At 53.8% G+C, this 19380-nt stretch overlaps 7 protein-coding genes across 7 annotated transcripts; all 7 read right to left on the bottom strand.

Annotated features, from left to right (window-relative positions):
• Nucleotides 1-1522: 1522 nt before the first annotated feature.
• On the bottom strand, nucleotides 1523-4079 carry CH63R_01683 (plant-like oligopeptide transporter; the record flags this gene model as incomplete). The annotated part of the gene is made up of 3 exons (XM_018296658.1): nucleotides 1523-1572; nucleotides 1651-2467; nucleotides 2532-4079. 3 exons carry the CDS (start codon nucleotides 4077-4079, stop codon nucleotides 1523-1525), a joined length of 2415 nt encoding a protein of 804 aa, XP_018165020.1.
• A 963-nt stretch (nucleotides 4080-5042) lies between these two features.
• On the bottom strand, nucleotides 5043-6583 carry CH63R_01682 (uncharacterized protein; the record flags this gene model as incomplete). The annotated part of the gene is made up of 3 exons (XM_018296657.1): nucleotides 5043-6050; nucleotides 6122-6318; nucleotides 6403-6583. The coding sequence occupies 3 exons, from the start codon at nucleotides 6581-6583 to the stop codon at nucleotides 5043-5045; spliced, it is 1386 nt and encodes a 461-aa protein (XP_018165019.1).
• Nucleotides 6584-7260: 677 nt separating this feature from the next.
• On the bottom strand, nucleotides 7261-7857 carry CH63R_01681 (Monocarboxylate permease-like protein; the record flags this gene model as incomplete). The annotated part of the gene is made up of 1 exon (XM_018296656.1): nucleotides 7261-7857. One exon carries the CDS (start codon nucleotides 7855-7857, stop codon nucleotides 7261-7263), a length of 597 nt encoding a protein of 198 aa, XP_018165018.1.
• A 1100-nt stretch (nucleotides 7858-8957) lies between these two features.
• CH63R_01680 (C6 finger domain-containing protein) lies at nucleotides 8958-10481 on the bottom strand (the record flags this gene model as incomplete). Its single annotated transcript, XM_018296655.1, has 1 exon — nucleotides 8958-10481. The coding sequence occupies one exon, from the start codon at nucleotides 10479-10481 to the stop codon at nucleotides 8958-8960; it is 1524 nt and encodes a 507-aa protein (XP_018165017.1).
• Nucleotides 10482-13848: 3367 nt separating this feature from the next.
• CH63R_01679 (Efflux pump) lies at nucleotides 13849-15004 on the bottom strand (the record flags this gene model as incomplete). The annotated part of the gene is made up of 3 exons (XM_018296654.1): nucleotides 13849-14220; nucleotides 14298-14458; nucleotides 14530-15004. The coding sequence occupies 3 exons, from the start codon at nucleotides 15002-15004 to the stop codon at nucleotides 13849-13851; spliced, it is 1008 nt and encodes a 335-aa protein (XP_018165016.1).
• A 235-nt stretch (nucleotides 15005-15239) lies between these two features.
• CH63R_01678 (Efflux pump) lies at nucleotides 15240-16117 on the bottom strand (the record flags this gene model as incomplete). The annotated part of the gene is made up of 2 exons (XM_018296653.1): nucleotides 15240-15770; nucleotides 15839-16117. 2 exons carry the CDS (start codon nucleotides 16115-16117, stop codon nucleotides 15240-15242), a joined length of 810 nt encoding a protein of 269 aa, XP_018165015.1.
• Nucleotides 16118-18724: 2607 nt separating this feature from the next.
• CH63R_01677 (Nitrilase) lies at nucleotides 18725-18997 on the bottom strand (the record flags this gene model as incomplete). The annotated part of the gene is made up of 1 exon (XM_018296652.1): nucleotides 18725-18997. The coding sequence occupies one exon, from the start codon at nucleotides 18995-18997 to the stop codon at nucleotides 18725-18727; it is 273 nt and encodes a 90-aa protein (XP_018165014.1).
• Nucleotides 18998-19380: the final 383 nt, after the last annotated feature.

Below are 19380 nucleotides of genomic sequence, written 5' to 3'. Positions count from 1 at the left end.
CTCGCGCTGTCTTGGTTCCGGATGAACGTTGAAGGCGGTGAGAGACCTGGCAATTTCGCTCAATGGATTGTCACCGTGGCCGACAACCCCCCACCGAACGCAATCATGATGCTGCCACCAACAACTGGAGTTCAGTCCGGCTCCCTAGCGAGCAGCGGTAATGCTTTTGAAGCTGCGTCTTGGCATATTAAATGATTACCTGCAAGTATCGAGGGAGTTTTGGGGCCAATTTGTGGGACGTGGAAACACCGTCAACTCTAAATCCTGAGAGTTGGGATGACAGGAAGTGAGTTGGGGCCTTTGAGTCGGCACTACCGAATCTGGGTCACACAAATAAGAGATCTACATTGGACGTGCATCTCAAACAAGGGGTGTTCGCTGCTGTAAATAGCAGCTGTTGGGAAAAGATGGATGGGACACCCAGGTCGGACGGGGAGCACTAAGCCCTTCAGCCCTACTTCTTGCTCACTGGGCAGACAAAATCTCGCTCACGTCATTCGTCTCATTCGGCACTCTACCTCTGTGCAGGTGTTACCGTGGAGTGCGCTGCATGGTTTGCCCAGCTTGAATGCCGGCACTATGGGACGTTAGACTGTGAGCTATATACGGGGGATGCGTTCTTCCCCGGGAATCCGTCCCCTCAGGTAATTGATAAAGGTCCCTCCGAAGCTGCTAGGAAAATGTGTGAAAATCGAGCATGAATTCCACGATGGTGATGGTCCTCCTCCCCCCAGCAGTCTGGCTGGGCAGCTGTTATCTATTAATCATGCACTAATATCAGGCGCAAATTTTTCGTGCACCCTGTGGCTCCCTGTTACGGCGCAAAAGCAGCCGGCGCTTTTTCCGTATTCCTTCGCACATCACAGCTATGGCATCGGTTCGAACCTCTAGCTCGGAACCAGCAAGGACTGTCTCAAGGCTGTCAGCGTGAGTCTTAATGACGATACCTTCATCAGCCAGGACACAGACACAAAATCCGTCAAGCAGGGCACCGGTCTTCACGGCCACGAGGATCCGTCATGTCACGGCCACAATGATCGAGGTCTTACAGCCTCAACATCCACAAGACGGATACGAGAAACGTCCATCATGGACAGGAGCTTCACGGCCGTGAGGAAGTGAATGCACTCATCGTTTCTACGAGGATCCGGGTCCATTCGAGGGTTACCTGAGATCAATTGACTGCATAACCATAACTAGCCATAGGACAAACCAAGGGCAGGGACAAGGGACATGTTGTAACCACCACTGTTTGATCTATTTGAAGGCCCAGCGTCTATAGTGCAAAATTGAGATCTGTGGGGAGGGGCTCACTTAGAGACTTGAAGTTTATCACCAAGACTCATTGGATGTGTCGCTTACGTCCCTTCTACATTTAATAAGAAAACAACCGTTGACTACTAACGGAAACCGCGCTTTACCACATGTGCCTGCCCTGCTTCAGTCGCCCTGATGACCCAATCACGCAGCCTGAGATGACTTCAATTCACTCACTCCGTCCATCAACTTCTCACCCCTATAATCATTCCAGCGCAAAACACCTCTCGGAGCTGGCTGCCTCGTTACCCCACCCTGTGTAGACATGAACGTTAGAATGATGCGGATAAAGGGCCATGTAGAGACAAGGTGGGAGGGTGACATGACACTCACAGTTCGGCATGGTGACAATCTTCCCAGCACCGAAGAAGAGGAACGTCAACAACATGTTGAAGTTGAATCCTGCATCAAACGCAGCTGCCAGGATGTAGTTCCACCTCGCCCACAGGTTGTAGCGGTAGCGATAGGCCCAGAACATGACGACAAAGCCTCCGATGAAGCTACTGAAGTACCCGGTGCTGATGTTGCCGTAGAAGCTCGACATGGACGAGAAGAAGATGGTCGTGTTCCACAGCTGGAATTTAGCGCGCGGGAACAGGCGGTGCAGCCCGTAGATGAGCACCGGCGCGAAGGCCCCGACGAGGAAGCCATAAGGAAGAACCTTGTAGATGTGCTGCTCAAAGAGTCGACGCGGACCGATGAGCACGTACTGGACACCCATTGTAAGGTTCGACGTGAGAGACTGCGCCGTCCACTGATGCGCAGGGTCCTCTTTTGTCCCCGTAAGATAGTCGAACTTGGTATCAAGCACCCATCTGACTACGGCATAGTTGATGGGCACCCCGAGGAAGGATCCGAATACCTGAGAGAAGAACACAGCCCTAGGATCGCAATGGTTGTAGTGCCCGATCTTCATGTCCTGAAGATTAAGCTGAGCGCGATACCATGCGTTGCCTGCAATGGCGCCATAGGCGGAGGCGCCTGTGGGATTCTTGAAGCCGCTGACCGAGTTGACCATCAAGCCATACAGGAGCTCGTTGACCGTCCCGATGGCCAGCTGGAAGTTGCTAAGAGCATACAGCCAGCCCAGCGGTACAACCAAAAACGCACCCGTTGCAATGGCAACAAAGTAGGTCCACACAGGGATGAACTAGGTAGAGAACCGGTCAGCAAACGTCTTGTGCCGAGGTTATAAAAGCGCTGGGTGTCCATACCATGTTGCCGGTAGCAGTAATGGTTACCAGCGAGACGAAAGATGCCGCGAAGAGAGCCAGGAACCACCATAGCGGAACCTCTTTGTAGGAACGCTGCAGGATGCTGAGCTGGTCGTTGTACTGTGAGCTGATCTGGGACCCGCTCTTCATACGCTCCATCATCTTGAGGAAGCTGCTCTTGATACTCTTCCATCCAAAGAGGCCGGCCCAGATAATGGCAGACGTGTACGCGGCATAGTCGAAGAACATGGTCCAGAGCACGTGGGTGCTGACGAAGGGAGGGCCGAGCTCCTGGTACGCCGTTTCGTTGAATGTGACTTCGGGGGTCAGAAGTTGGGTGATGGGGTAGGACGTCCCATTCTCGAGGAACAATCGGTTAGACATCAGGTGCTCGTGCCACTCTCCCAAGTGGCCGTACTTCGCAGCCGGTAGCAGCACCCACACGCTGCAGACAAACCCGGAAAACATGACAACTTGCGTCCACCAAGGAGTCAGGAACAAACTTCCGCTGGAGGATATGTTGGACCAGTCGAGTGAGAGATTCATAAAGCCGAGCCCCCCAAAGCCAGCGCCGACAAAGTTGGCCACGGCGTTGTTGGGCGCCACCCAGCAGAGGAACGCCAGAGAGCCCAGCATCGGGAACACGTATTCCGGAAGAAACTGCCACAGGGTCATGCCGAGAAGGGCCCAAAAGAAGACCTTTGTCTGCTTCCGAGACGAGGCTGTCGGGCTCTCGCGCTGCTTCTTCTGCGTCTCGAAGAGGGCGGTCTGGCAGAGAGCCGTGAACCAGGGGAACTGGGGGTCGTAGATCAGGAACTGTCTCGCCAACGCCGCGAACGAGTATCCCGTCCAGACGATCCCCCACATGAAGAAGATGGCCGCGGCAGGGTGGATGCGAGAGTTGAAGTAGAGCTCGGCCATGGCCACAGGGGTGTAGCCGAGGTTGTACGTGGCGCCCGAGGCCGCCGAGATGGTGACGAGCACGTGTTCCTTGACGTTGAAGGGACCCGGGTTGAGGTTGAAGCTGAACCTCGTCAGGGGCACTTTGACTTCCCACGCCGGCAGGATCTTGGCGAGCCACACCCCGGCGTAGCTGGACGCGATCTGGACGAAGAAGATGGAGTACGGCGCGTAGGTCGTGCGGAAGTGGCTCATCATCGACAAGAAGGCGCCGGGGATGACGAAGACGATGGTGAGGAGGAAGTACCGGAACGTGAGGCACGGCAGTTCCGGATCGTCGTGCAGCGAAACGATGCGACGCACGTAGGCCGGGATGTCCCGCAGCCTCGGGTCGTCCTCGTCGAACGCCTCCTCTTCGCCGTTGGCTTGCGTGGTGAAGACGAAGGGCGGCTTCTCCATGTCGCCCTCGGTACACGGAGCCGCCGGTTCGCTCGACCTTTTCTCGGGCGTGCCGCTGCTGGGGGTGTCGACGGAGATTGCATCGCCGTTGCCCGGGCCGCCCGCCTTCGGTCCCCCGGCGACCTCTGGCTGCTGCTGTTGTTGTTGTTGTTGTTGTTGTTGTTGGTGTTGCTGCGTGGCCGGAGACATGGTGGATATCTCTTGTCGGAGCAGCCGATCGCCAAGATGCTTGGAAAGATAACGCCACACGGGAGCCAAGTCAGCCAAGACTGGGGGAGATCAAGGTCGTCTGCTTCCGGACGCAACCTTTTCCCCTGTGTTGCTAGGCGTTACATTTTATATCAGCTACCTTCTCGTACTGGGTCCTTCTGTCGCCACCCACACTTTGAACGCATTTCCGTTTGTGAGAGGCCGAATCGACTTTTGCAACTAGCTGCGGAGCCATCGATGGTGTGATCGGTATTTTTTCATACCATTATATTGCCTGTGTTGCCCAAAGGCCTTAGTCTTCCCGGAAGTGCGGCTTCTTGCAGTGGCACCAGCTTCAAGATTGCAACCTTGCCGGCATTTCTAATGGGGAACAGAGGGTCCCGCTGGGCCGTCCACGATTGATTGTACGGCCTGTCGCAAATTGCCATGCTGCTTTCAACTGACTCAATCACATCACTGCAGGAAAGCATCCCCCCAAACGACACCATAGCAAGCCGCAGAAGTCCCTCGAGTTCCTCGTGGCGAATGCGCAGTGATCATCTCCCGAAAGCTTCTTCACGGATCTCGGTACATAATAGCAATTGCGCCACCGGCAAAAGTTCCTCGAGTCAGGATCATCCTCGATCACCGCAGCCACTAAACGGCCTAGTCGAGATGGTCACAGTGGAACGGCGGTGGGTTTGCCGGACCAACCCCAACATGGCTGGAGTTTGCGATTTGAGTACGTAAAAGGAAGACCTCTTTTCATTGGGCAATTCATGGTTAAGCTAAAGAAAGAACCTGGCTCCGAAGTGTGGCATTCTACCGTCCTTCACGTTCGACCGCATGGGGGAAAAAAACCATCCCGCAACAAGCCAAAGGCTGGCTGTTTGATCCTCGTTCAAACCCGGATGACATGCACCAAGGTGTCAGATAGAGCTGACCGACGAACATGGCCACTTCCTAGTTCCAAGGTCGAAGCTGTCCGCCGTTCTTCAAGGCGTATGTCCGCCCCTGGAGCCACAGGCTCTCGGGCGCAGACTTGTCGTACGCCACAGTAGCGTTTCTGTCCACGACACGGCTGACATCGCCGCCGGTAATCGAAAGGCCTCGGACGAACGAGTTCTTGCTAACTGTCCATGTGCTCGTCTCATCGATCTGCACCGTCAACCCCCCACGGCCGTTGACGAGAGACGCGTTTGCACCGCCTTCCCAGCTACTATTAGCGAGTAACCGAACAGCAACGGTGCAGCCGCCTCGTGTGACGATGTCACCAGAGATACCGCGAGTGTCTGTGATTGTCAGAGATGAGTTGGACGATATCGGGTTTCCGCTCCAACGCTGAGGCTCGATCCGCTCAAGATCCCGCGACGCAGTGCTCGTGTCCGCGAGAAGCAGGATTCCAGACGGGTTATCGATCCAGGCGCTCTTGAGAATGATGTCGGCCGAAAAAGTTGCCAAATAAAAAGCCGGGCCCTCGCGGACCGTGAGATTAAGAGACGTGGCCTCCAATGTGCCAGAACCATGCTGTGCGGCGATGGACCAGTCGAAGAAGAGGAAGCCGCCAATCGTTCCCGACGCGATGGTAGAGCCGCTGAGATGCACATACTGGGGTCCCTCCATGATGATAGCAGGGGACGCATCGGCCCATCCAGTTAGGTTGTACGACATTGTCCGCCCCAGAGAGTACATCAGTGGAGAGCCCGGCCCCGTGGTGTGGGCAACACCACCTTGGCTGTGAATATTCAACCCAGCGAGGGTGGGCGACCTGAAGCCACCCGAGCAGTGGCGGAGATCAGTGACATTGAGAGTGGCCTCCCGGACAGAGAAGAGGCCGATGGCCCCGGGACCACTGCTGTACAATCGGGGAGCATCAAGAGTGGCTACCGTTCCGGCTCCAGTAGCATACAGGTTCATCGACCCGTTGTGGGTTTCGATCCGACCGGAGAATTGCAGAGTTGTTCTCTCTCCCTGTATGAAGCCAAGGCTAGCATTCTTGCCGCGTCCAGCCAGTTCAAGGGGGAAAGGCAAAAGGTACCTACCGCAAGAATGGCTGAGTTATAGCCAGTACCGAGTGACCGGGGAAGGTCTTCGGGTGCTCCATACTTCTCTACTTGGGCCTGCAAGAGCTCGACTGTGACGCCGGTCATGTAGAGTACACTGGTCTGGTCAAGACTGGTCGAATACGACTGGCCAGTCTCGGATGTCTGGAGTTGGTCGAAGATTCTTTGAGCGACGACTGAGATACAGATTAGTGCTGGTGCAGGAAGATGATTACCTGGACGGGACTGGTTGAATAGACGTGATAAATGCTGTGACATACTGGGCCTCGTCTCAGTCGTCACTGGAACGTAATTGGGGCGAATGGCGTTGTCGGCTGCCCATCGCGCGGCATCGTAGCCATCATCTCGACATGGGTCAAGCCCTGCAGGAATAGAGCCCTGGGCGTTGACGCAGAAAACGAAAATCCCAAGAGCTAGAGCGAGAAAACCTTTCTTGGCCATGATCTCAAGAGTGTATGTAGGTTGGGTGTTTTCGATCCGGGTGCTTCGAAAGGAGATATTCCAGGATCAGCCGGTTCAAGTAATGGTCTGGGAATTGACAGACTCGCTGATGGTTTGACAAGTTGTGTTTTGCCCTGAGACTTGTATCGTGTACAGGCGGGAAGAGAGCATTCTGTTCATTGGGTCAAATAGTCGATGGTAATTGCAAAGTCGTTCACAGTGTCGCCACATGTCTTGGCTGTGGTTCCTCGCGACAGGTGCAGATAAATAACAAATCAACCATTTTCGAAATCGCATGACTTCGAAGCACTGAATATCAGCATAATTAAAAGTCTCTGGATTCAAAAAAGGTCTATGATATGTCCATTTGGTTGGATAGGTGGCACTCAGCAGCCACTAAACTCTCTCACAGCGTAGCCCATGAATCAAGTTCTCCAGATGGATTTTTTTTTATCTCATGGAGTCACAAGGTCGCACTTTTTTGAGACAATCTAACGGATTCGTGACCCGTAAGAGCTGCTGTGCTCGAATGAGAGTGGCATATACGCGTCACGCAGCGTAGGTAGTAGACGGAGACTCGGCTTCTAATTTTAAAGGACAAGAGATTGTGCCTTTGAGTAATTCGGCTCCTTTGAACACTGCCTCAAAGATTAAAAGTCCCTCTGTTGTTGCAAAATTTATTCCAAGATCTCGCCATCGATGCCTTCCGTTCCGTCACGAGGCCCGATGTACACAATGTCGTGGAAGATTTGAGTCCAGACTCCGTCCTCCTTTCTCCACCAATACTGCACTTTGACCAAGAGATCACCTGCGTTATTGGCTCCGTCTTCCGACCTCTCATCCCATAAATCAACCCTCATGCCAAACCACCCCTCCTTGATTGCCTTATTACGGACCTCCAGCGCCGAAGAAAAGCCAGCGGGTGCGACTTGCTCGTCAGTACCAAACTCGTATTCGGCGTCTCGAAGTGGTCGAATGGTGTAGAAGCCTCTTTTTTTGGGTGTCGTTGAGTTGTTCTTGGCAGCGTGCTCATGGAGGTATCTCACGATGGTGCCCCTGGATGTGGCGGCGAAGGATGGATTTGGGCGACAAATCTGATAACAAGATGGGCTGAAGAATGCCCCCTTGGCGTCAATATCGACAGTGTGTCGATATGAGGCATATATGCTCTTGAGATGGGCAGCGAGATCGTCGTCAATCGAAGGGAAAGTCATGGTAGCTTGCGTGCTGGCGAGAGGGACGAGATCGGAGTCTTGAGCTAAGCAGTGTCGCATGGCAAGGACATGACAACAGCCGGACTGAGAAATAAAGAACAGGGGCCATCCTGGGCATTTCGGCATTTAAATAAAACACTTAAAGCTCAGTTAGTGGTTGTGATCGGGTCATCTTTTAGCGCCATGCAAGACTGGCGCCACTGAGCGATAATGGTATCAAAAACAGGGCGTACTCTCAGAGTGACTCTGAGGCTTACGTGATCCAGGAATGTAAGACACTTGTCCTCCCAATGGTGTCTTGTTTGGAAGGATGGAAGATAACATGAATACTCTCGCCAGAATAGGCAGCAAAAGAGACAGGCTGTTGTTGGGTTAGGGCCTTGCTAGAGTCCGCATCAAACCCCGGAGGAGGACAGAAGAATTGCAAGGTGCAATGACACGACATTCCAAGGTTCACCCGATGACTTGTCTTGGACGAGAGGCCTGTAGCCTGTAGGCAATGGATCCGAAAACGATCAAAACGGAGAAGGTCTAGATCGAACCATGCTATGACGATGATTGGTTCTTCAAGAGGTGTTCCTACATGAGCGCCATGTTGGTCGTAGCTCACCAAATTTCGGCACCTGTGTTTCCTGTTTGTCTATTCGGGCGTTTATGGTTATACATGACACGCGCAAACGCCTTGCGGCAGGCAACGATATGAAACTCGTTCCCCGAAAGACAACATACCAGGGCATCGGGAAGTTACTGCACAACACACCGGAAACACAGTGCAGGGCCCATGCCGGCCGTTTTCGAGTTTCACCTCACCTGTCGAAATGCCGCCTGAAGTCTGGAACAGAGCCAAAGCCGGATGGGATGAAGTCCCAAATGTTTGGCATGTTCTCACTGTGGTCATCACCAGTCAGGTCCTCTGGAGCAATGCGTTCCAATGGCCACCCCCCGCAGTCTTTTCATTGAGATGACGAGAACGTTAATGCAGTTGAGGGTTAAGAACCTCTCTGAACCCGAAGGGACGAATGAAACGGCCAAGCCTCACTCGCCAACACAGGACGGGGGATTGGAATTTGGCAGCCATAACGGATTTAAGTATTGTCATCTTCGTCATCTACCATGATGATGTGTGAGTCTTATTCTACAAAACCATGTACATGTGACTGTCATAACTCATCCGCCAGCCATCTGATGACGCGGAGCGACTCCATGACAATCTGATGCCTGTGACTGACCTCCCGCGAGACCTGGTCTCCCATCATGGCCATGGGAGAGTAGCTCCCGTTCGGCGAGAGGTCTAAACTCCCGTCCGTATCCTGGCTGACAGCGTCCTGATAATCAAAACTGAAAGCAGTGTTTGAAACAGGTAGCATCTGGCCCTTGCCATGAGCGGCGGGAGTTGACAGCGAACCGACAGCGAAGCGGCTCTCGGTAGATTTGTGCAGCCTCTTCATCATGCGAGACAAGAGAAATACGACCGAATTGACGTCTAAATCGAACGGACTGACAAGGTTGAAGTTGTTCAAAGTTCCGCCGGGGGTATTGTTGAAGAAAGGGTGGGATAAGCCAAAGTCGCTCTCGGGACTTTGCCACTGACTCTGTCGCGAGCGTTGCAGGGAAGCCTTTAGGGCCCCCAGAAGCTCGTCGTACGAGTCCAGGAGAAGAAGATAACTGGTCATGAATAGAGAAATCGTAAGTGCGTGATTGGGCGGTTGCTGGCGCTGATGCTGATGCTTATGCTGATGTTGTTCTTGCGAATTCGATGCAGTGTTCATATGCCCATTAGCGGCGAAGGTGGTGGTGGTGGTGGTGGTGGTAGTAGTAGCATCTGCTACCGGGCCCCAAGATGTCGACGGCGAGATGGATCGTCGCCCTTCCACGCTCTGCCTCAGCGGCGATAAGCTTTCTACGACATCGATGAGTGTCTCGGTGGATTGGACGGTTGTGTTGATGAGCATCGACAACCCGTTGATGTCTTGGGACTTTGCCATGCGCCTAGCGAACAGAAGCGACTGGAGATCAAGCAGACGTTGGACTGCCGACTCTGACGACTTCGCGTTGGCCTCGGGCGAAGAGGGCAGGGTGTCGCCAGCGTGGGATTCGGCGTGGCCCATGCCGGGTGCTTGATCGCAACCAGGCATCCAGGAGTCCTCGGAGCTGTTGGGCAGAGAGCCAACAGTTGTCGGCGGGGTGAGAGGCATGTCATGCGGCCCGGTCACGAGGGCTTCGTCATGCCGGTCCAAGAGCCTCAGCGAGTCGGTGTCCATCCATTCGGTTGGCATGAGCTTTGCGTCATGATCTTGCAAGAGCCCGAGTAGCGGGTCCTCGAAGCCGTTGGCCCACCCATGTCCTTCGTCCTCGGATGGATGGCCCGGCACGATGCCCAGACCGTATTGGAACTCGCCCACCTCGTGGATGCCGGGCGGCAGGACATCGGACTGGTTTGTCTGAATGGTTGTGCTGGACATTGTCGAAGATCGGCGAAACGAGGGTGGTGGAGGTGGTACCGGCTGGGCGGCGTCCTCGCTCAACCGCTTCTTGGCCGGCCTGCCCATCCGGCGGGGCGGGCTGTAGAAACAGTCGATCTGAAGACGCTGGCACCTCTCGCACTTTGAAGCGCCGGCCTCTCTCGAGCACCGGCTTTTGAGCGCGCGGCAGCGGTCGCAGGCACTTCTTTGTGAGAACAGCATGGTTGTGAGAGTTGCGGGGAAGTTTGGTCGGAGGAGGAAGAGAAAGGAGGCGCGGGTAACGTTTACTCCAGCAGATGACGAAGGCTGAAGCTTATATGATTTTCCATGTCAGCACTCTATCTACCTTTCTGGTTCTCAAAATAGGTAGGTGACCTTGCCAAGACGCTTCACTGTGGCCCAGCGTTGCCAAGGCGTCCTGCGGGTTCGACTCATGTCAGGGTTCCAGCGCGGGGGCGCCAGAGACCCCGTCAGATCTAGATGAGATGTCTCGCTTCAACTTACCTTTTCTTCCTGGGGGAGTTGGCTGTCATGCGCATAGCCAAATTCTTATTTTAAGGTTCTCAAGAAACTTCCAATGTATGACATATCGATTCAGTGCACTGATGGGCCATGGATAAGTCATGACAAGCTGGCACATGTTGGCTCAACCACAACTCTGGAATGTTGTAGATCTTTTGGTTAGGGTGTGTGTGGGGGGGGGGGGGGTGAATGCGAAGAGGGGGGGGAGGGAGGGAAGGGTTAGTTAGTATGTAGAACAAAAAGGTCAGTGATGTAACGGGATAGTGCCGATAAAGAGAGTTCCGACGAGTTCTCATGTGTCTGCAATAGTGGCCAATCCACCTAGAAACTCTGTTTTCATTGTGACCCACTCGGTTGCAGAATACTATACGGCGAAGACGGTGTGTGGCGCCGTTTACGTTGTACGTGTTTTTATTGAGACAGATTGCGTGCTTGATTAACAGAGTCAGCAGTCAGCCAGAGTCGATATTGACTCGGCGGGTGCCTCCCTCACCTCACAGCACCGTCTGTGGTGATTGTTCGTGTGTACCTGTTGTAATTGCGCTCGACATGAGATGAATCAGATGCTCAGTTGATGGACCCCAATTCTAAAAACAACGCAATGCCAAGCCCAAAGCCTCAGCGACAGCGACAGCGCATATTTGGGGATCGATTTGGCCAAGAGATTGATGGTCGATCGAGTTGGGAACCCGTAGAAAAGCGTACAGCATCTACCCGGTTTGTCGACGGGAATACCCCAAAGGGATCGACTGGTGCGCCTCAAAAGGTGTCTTGGCGAGTTTGAGATGCTCGAGTCGGCCTGCCAGGGCGGGACTGGACGACCTGCCACAATGCTGGGCCCCCGTTTTGTTGCTGCGTGAGTAAAATTAGACTTTGTACTCGACCGACTAGTAATCAGTTTGGTCTCCATTCCTTGTCATGCTATATACCGCCGGGGGGGGGGGGGGGTGGATGACATAACCGGCGAGCCGCTGACCCTGGGCTCCCGGCGGCCGCGACTAGTGCCCGCGGCCACGGGTTTCGTCCGCCGCCCGATCGACGCCCCGGCACGTGTGTGTCTACCTTGTATCTTGGGGAGGGGGCTGTGGCCACTGCGAGATGGAAACAGTGACTTTGGAACATGGCTTGGGCTCTTGGCATTGAAAGCAAAATAGATTGCTCGAGAAACATTGGGCGAGTATGCCGGTATGCTGCTATTACCTACCAAGGACTCTAAGGCGAGGAGAAGCGTACTGTAGTTGACCAAAAAACCCTAAGGGCTTTAATCCCGGCCCTACTCAACAGCCTCTACTGTCGTAACCGTCGGCCAAATCAAAAGGTGTGCCGAGTGCTGACACGACGCAGAGCAGGACCTCGTCGCTAGCTAGAGCTTATCCGTACCCTTTTTTTTTTTTTTTTTTTTTTTTTTTTTTTGAATTTAACCGCCTCTCGATAGGCAAAAAGAGAAGGACGGAGCGGTGGGACGACAAGATGAACTCGTGGATCACATGAACTCTATGCTGGAACTTTCGCTTTCGGGTCAGATGCTCGATCCAATGCTTCCTGACCGCCAGCCACCGCCCACCGGCTAGTCGATGCCCTCTTGAGTCACGACCCCTGACCTCACTCGCGGCGGCCCGGGTGCATTGGCCAACCCATCTTGCCAGGCCACCTTTCAGACCTGTTTCAGCTGGCGTTGTGGTGGTGTTCAAGCTGACCCATGCCGAACGGCATTGGCTTGCATGTCTCCGTATAACTGTGAGCAACGATTGAGCAATGAGTCGAGCGGTCCGGTCGAACGCTCAATTCCAGTCTATAGCACGTGGATTCCGCGAGCGAACAAATGCCCACAGCCTTCCTGTGGCTGAGGTCTTGGGAGCCCCCCTCAGCCTCGACAAAGCAGAGTTTGCCAAGCGTACTATCTGCGGGACACCCGCAATACCATCCATCCCATCGGTAAATCATACTTTGGCTACAATTGTACAAATGGCTATCAGCCAGTAATGAAGGACACTACTGGTCTTCTGGGGCCATGTTGTCTGTTACACACACACACACACACAGGAGGATGAGAGACTGAGTACACGAGTGGTCCCGCGAGCGAGACCAAGTTCACCGCTTGACCAAAGCGCCTCTAGGCTCTCAGCAGACCCCCGCCCCGTGTGTGGTTGTGCAAGGGACAAACTCCGGCCGTCTTCGGTGTTAATCGAAGTCTGTTCAGTTGGAAATCACCTAGTCGCGTTGCACTGCAAAGAAACTTTGGCTCAGTAGTCAGTGTTCAGGTCCGTCGTGAAACACATTTCCTCTTCCTGCCCTTTAGGGAAACTGAACAGAAGGGGAATCCCCATCTTCTTTCCTGCAGGTTCATGACCAAGGTCGCCGGGAGCGTTTCCGGGGCCCAGTTGCCCGCTACATTGACTCCGGATACACTTTGGCGAAACGGACAGTTGGTTTGTGGTTCGTATGCATTCGTACTCGAGGTCGACGTCCGTATAAACGCCGAAACTCACCTACGATGTAAGCCTATGTCCGACGTTCAAACTTTCGTTTTGGTCTATTGTTCACGCATTACGCCCCGCCCTCCATCCCTTCCTCTCCCCTCCTTCTGTCGTTTCTGCATTATTCCGACGATACACAGATATCAGACCAGAAAACCACATCGGGATAACCCTTCGGCTGCGCACGGCTCTGAACTGTGAACGACGCCAGCTTGAGAGCCGGGGCTTCAAGATATTGAGTCTGTCACCCAAACCCCTCTCTTCATGGATACATCAAGCCTTGTTTCCAACAGTTGCTTGCCCACCATCTCGTCTCCCCCACATCCCGGTCGGCCGTCGACTCGTCCGGACAGCAACTACAGCTCTGTTGTGGTCCGCCCCAGTGTATATCGTAGAGCAACACGTCTCATTAAGAAGGAGAAACGCTCGGCGCAATGTAGTTGCGACTGTCTTTGTTTAAAAACGCGTCTGGGTGAAAACACCTGCATTAAAATACGATCCAAAGCCGCCAAGCACCGGTTTCTTGGCTGCGATACTGTTGCTATCTAAGTGACGCCGGGAGTTCGACCTTGCAAAACCACACTCTCGAGTCAGGCCTGGCCAGGCTGCTTGGGCGGCCGGACATCTTTCCAGCCCATGCCCCATGCAAAGCCGAAAGACGCAATGGCAAACCCCAGAGACAAGTAGAACTCTTTGTTAATGCTTGAAACATATGCCTCGAGCACTCCCGACAGTTCGTTCTCGGAAACAACTGTGCGGAACCCCGTGGCTCCTGCGCCGAGTACCGCCGCAACGTCGACGTTCGGCGAGTATCGCGGAAGATCCTGCTTCAGCGCCCCGACGAATATTGCGTTGCCCGTGGAAAGGGCAACGGCAGACCCCATAAACTGCGAGAAAGTCACAAAGGACATGCCCATGGAGATTTGCTCGGGTGGCAGATTCGCCTGGACGGCGATGCTTGGCTGGCCAGCGTCAGTTGATAGTTGAACGGCGGCGGCGGCAAGCGAAATGCGCTGGTCTACTCAAGCCTGTCTCTTACCAGTTGTAACACGACACCCCTCCCAGCGCCCGTCAGGATCTGAAAGCCCACCCATTTCGCCACAGAGGTTGTCGGCGTCAGCGTCGTGAAAAGGCCACCTGCGATGATTGTCATGGCCGTTCCTCCCACGGCCCACGGCAAATAACACCCGAGTTTACCGACTGTTCCGGAGAAGCGTGTTAGCGAAACCCTGCGTCTCGTGCCGCCTGGAATATTCTCTGGGCTTCCGTACCGAGCAAGCCCCCTCCGTAGGCGAAAACCAGTTGTGACAAAATGCTTGGTAGGACGTTGACGCCGCTCTGGGCCGGCGAGGCCCCTTGGACTGTCTGGAAGTACAGCGGCAGCAAGTAGATCTGAATCATTGCCGAACCAACCAGAGTGAAGGTAGTGGCGGCAGCGGACCAAACGGGCCTTTTACGGACCATCGATGGCGGGATCAGCCCGTCGTCCCCCTTGTGGTAGTTCCATGAGAGGAACGCGCCCAGAGCTCCCGCAGAGCCGCAGAACATCCCTATCACGGTGGGGCTGTTGAAGGGTAACTCGTTGCCTCCGAGCTCCAATGCGATGAGGAACATGACGGCCGCTCCGGCGCAGAGCACAAACCCGACAAAGTCGAGGTACGTGTGAAGCTGCGGGAGCACCGTCATTGGGCTGGGTTTAGGTACCTGGTCGGGGATATCGCACCAGGCCAGAAAGATCAGCGCCATCCCCCCAACTGGAAGGTTGATATAGAAAGCTAATTAGGTTTGTTTCTTGTCAGCATCGGATTTTCCTCGGGGATGTTGGGGTTCTTTTGATGAAAGTCCTCACTCCATCTCCAAGTGCTGAATTGGGTTATCACGCCGCCGAGGACCGGACCAAAGACGCTTCCACTAGTCAGGGCAAGTTAGAATGTGACATCATGGCAATCTGAAGTCTACAGTAAGTTTACCTGTTGGCAACTTAAATCAAGCGGTTAGCCTTCACGGCGACGTCAGGCACCGGGAGGTGGGTAACACTTACGGCCAATGACCAGACCCATAAGAGCTGCAATATAGTACAGCTGCTTGTCAGAGAAACAACTTTGCAGAAAACATATTCTGGCGTGGCACACGTACCGGGCCTTCTCTCAAGCGGCACTGCTCCGGCGACGATCGTTAGACCGCCGCTCATGATCCCAGCACTCCCTATGCCCGCGACGACTCTGCCGACGATCAGGATCACGGAGGACGGGGCCGCCCCGCAAATTAGGGACCCGATTTCGAACAAGACCAAAAAGGCAAAAAATGACCACTGTTTTGAATCAGCATTGTTTATCCACCAACACCAAACACCACACCGGGCTGTCGGTAGCCAATTTCTTGCCTTTGAGCTGAAGTAGCGGTAAATCCTGCCTGTGAGTGGTTGAAAGGCCGCGTTGGCGACGTGATACGCGCTGCCGTACCACCCGATATCTTTCAGCGAGTGGAACTCGTCTGTTATTGCCGGGATAGCCTACAGGGTTCTTAGCGATGTCGGGAGGCCGGAGTATGGGGGATAGTTTCTCGGCCGGAGGCTCTCACAGTGACTATGATGGAGCTATCCAGGAACATCAACCAGGCGACTACAACCACACAGGTAATCACGACTACTAGGCTGGCGCCTGACAGGTACTTTGGGGCCGGAGGAACAACCCGGGGCTCCTGCGATCCGCCACTTTTTCTATCATGTTCCGCCATTGAGGTGTTCTCTTTGTCTATCGAGGCCTTGGTCGGACCGGACCGGTCCCGTGTGAATGTGGACGGGGACATGTCCGTAGATGTGTGGACAGGGTCCATCGCCAGCGTGGACTCCTCCGTCATGGTGGCCAAGCTTTTTCTCGTTCGTAACCTTATGGCGGGTTCGTGGTCTCGAACTGGGTCCATGGCGCTGATGTCGATCGATGATCGGTGCCCGGAGATGGTGGTGAGCTTCAAAGCAACGACATCCATCCCCCGAGATGGCCATCGAAATACTGGCTAATGAGCGAGTAATATGCAGGGCGACACTGAAAGAGGACAACTCAACTGATATCTCCGGAGTTTAACGGGGGGTGACTTAACTGCCAAACCGGTGCTTCACATGTGTGACCTCACCTGGGGAACCCCCCCAAACTGCACAAAGTATAAACTTTGCGAACAGCACCAGAATGTCATGACACAAGCAAGGGTCTGTCTAAATTAATGCAAGATGGGGGACCGTATCCGTCGCAGACAAGTCAGGTGTATGCGTCCACGACTCGTTGACTGCATGCATTGTGCAGCGCGCCGTCTCCAGTCGCATATCCGGCAAAGCTTAATCATCTTGGTCAGCGAGGTCACCGCCCGTCACGGACGGCAGAATGGTCCCCGCTTACCTCATAGTAGCTATGGCAGGCAGTGTTCGGCGCGAATATTGCCTCACTTGAGTCATGCAACTCGAGCGTTGTGCGCGTGGGGTTACGACGGGATGCAAGCTTATCGACAAAGTCCAAACGAAAGCGGAGATGGTCCGCGTCTACATCGTAGATAGTCTGACAGGGTGGGTGGGTTGAGGGCAGCCAAAGCGGTGCTTGGGTTGGATGCTAGTTGAAATGAATAGTATTTTAATTGTTATTTTTATTGGCGCGCATTTGGCCTTGTTGTGAGAGTACGTAACAGTGAAAGATGTTGTTCGGGTCTCGATTAACATAAATGCAAACAAACCCGAGTCTCTCCTGAAATGAGTAGACAGCCATCCGGTCTGCTCCAGCCCTGGGCATCGACAAGCAAAGCAGGAAAACAACAGCCCCGCATCACAAACCAGAACCAGCCTGCTTAGTGCAGATAACCTCTTGTTGGTCCACTCCTGTTCAATCTGATGTTGCGTTGACATTACGACTCGCCATTAGATGCTACGGCGAAGAAGTGGACTCGACTATCCACCCATGTCTGCCATCTGATTCGTCAAGTTCCCAAGTCATAAAGTAAAACACAAGTGCTCCGTACCGTTATAGTTAGATGCAACGTGCTGATCGTGACTATTGAAGCGTAGGTTGGCAATAGCCGCAGCCGGACGCCATGGATGAGTATCGGACATCCAGTCCGCGCGCACCACACCCACCAAAAACGATCCTGAGACGTTTGGCAAAGAAGAACGCAAGAAGGAACGGCAGGTCCATCCACAATGATGAGATCGGGAATATGAACATGGCCCTCAGCGGGACGAGAGGGGGCCTGCCTCGGAGTCCGGTTGTCGCGGTGAAGTGTAAAATACCTTACTGTTGGTTACAGCGCTCAGGGCGTTACAGCAGACAGTAACTGCTGGTTAAGTTCGTGATAAAAAGGGTGATTTTCGCCGATGACTCAGCCCGTTCGTTAGTTGGGGCCCATAAAGGTCAAGCGATAAGTGATGAGGGTCCCCCCCCCTTCAACCTTGCCTGGCTGGGATGGTGGTGGTTTGCTGCTCATTACGGCTGCCCGTCATTAGAACAGCAAGACGATTTCTCGCACGCGAGACCGCCTAAGCCACGTATTCCAGTGTCTGACACATACGATGGTAAGCGGCCGGATGTTTCTTGTCTTTGTGCAGGTACTTTCTAATCACCCGCCTAGGCGATGTTCCTCCCTATTAGTTTGGGTTTAGCCATCATTTACAATACGATGTACTTCTGGCAACCTGCTGGCCCGTTATTTAGTTTTCCCTCATACGATGTACTGTAACTTTGTACGTCATGAGTTTATATGCGGAGTTAGCATGTCAAGAAGCATGGAACTTACCCCTAAAACCCTGCACTGTTCGTGCAACAGACCATCATAATACAGCTGCAGCTCAGGAAGAGAGGCCAACGTTCGAGTATCACCGCCCCTCCACACCCCCCCGCCGTCTGATTGGGAGATTTAGACTTGTCCTGTGCATCAAAGCAAGTGCAAACCTTGATTAGGAAAGCGTTGCGAGCTTGAGGTAACTATAACCGCGACTGTGACGGTGATTGTAACTTTGGCTCTACATGCCACAAATGTCCCATCGGTCACATCTCGGCATCCTTTTGCGCCGCCTTAGTTCAACCGGGCCGCTGACATTTCTCCCCGTAAAAATGGAAAACGGAAATAAGACCCCTGGCAACCTAATCAACTAGTTTATCTTGTTTTTACTGCCATTTACTGATCACAAGGCACGTTACAGAACAGGGAGTCTCCGGTCCGTTTGACGTCTGAATGAGCTTCCGGCAGCAGTCTGAGTCCCCATTTACCCTAGTTTCCCGCCTTACTAAGACGACGGGATGATGAGTTATCCAGATTCCAGGCATTCGATCGGGTTGGTCCTGTGCTTGGAAAGGACACCCTCGATCTTCGGTACCTCCTGCGATTAGCTTTCCACGATCTGGCTCAGCGCACCCCATTATGCCTGGCCGTCGATGTCTTACGTGACTGATTCGTTGAGCCCGCACGCGTCGAAGCTGGCGTGGGCGCCTATATGGCCACCCGCGTGCAGAATTCATCTGTGACCGGAGATGCGCCCACGGCCGGTAAGAAGGAGTAGCCACTGCCGAAGACGGAGTAGACGTCGACGGCGCCCGTGTTGACCCACTCGTTCTCCCACCAGAGCGAAGCCTCTCCTTCGACATTGGCGAAGTAAGAAGACGTGGCAAAGTGAACGTGCTCACGTTGGACGCACATTTTGAAGGCCATGCTGGGGTAGAAATGACTAACGGAAGCAGGAGGGTTCGCAAAAGGCAAACTCATAGTTCCAAAACTCCGGTGCTACTGCGGAGTTTGAACAGAGTGCATCGAGCCTTGTTGTAAATAAGGCAAACTATCTTCCGAGAAAAAAAGCTTACCTAGTGGACTATAGTTCTGGGAGAACGACAAGATCCGGGCCCTGGCCCTTGACCACGTCGATCAGCTTTGATGCCGGAGTCCACAGCATCACTCATGTTGAAAGCGATGAGCAGTGGCCAGTTGGGGGAGGCGCTCGCACTTAAGGCGACTATGGGCTTCAAGCGGTCGACAGGCCCGTTGACAGGCAAAGGCGCAAAAAGCACGACTCAATGGACAGCAAGTGCCAGCACGCAACGATGAAAGAGAGAGCATCTTAATATTTAGTGCGCTTCCCTACATGGAACTGT

Source organism: Colletotrichum higginsianum, chromosome 1 (genome assembly GCF_001672515.1).
Source record: "Colletotrichum higginsianum IMI 349063 chromosome 1, whole genome shotgun sequence".
Classification (NCBI taxonomy): Eukaryota; Fungi; Ascomycota; class Sordariomycetes; order Glomerellales; family Glomerellaceae; genus Colletotrichum; species Colletotrichum higginsianum.
Note: the sequence above shows the minus strand (reverse complement) of the source record. Positions and strands in the feature narration are given on the sequence as shown.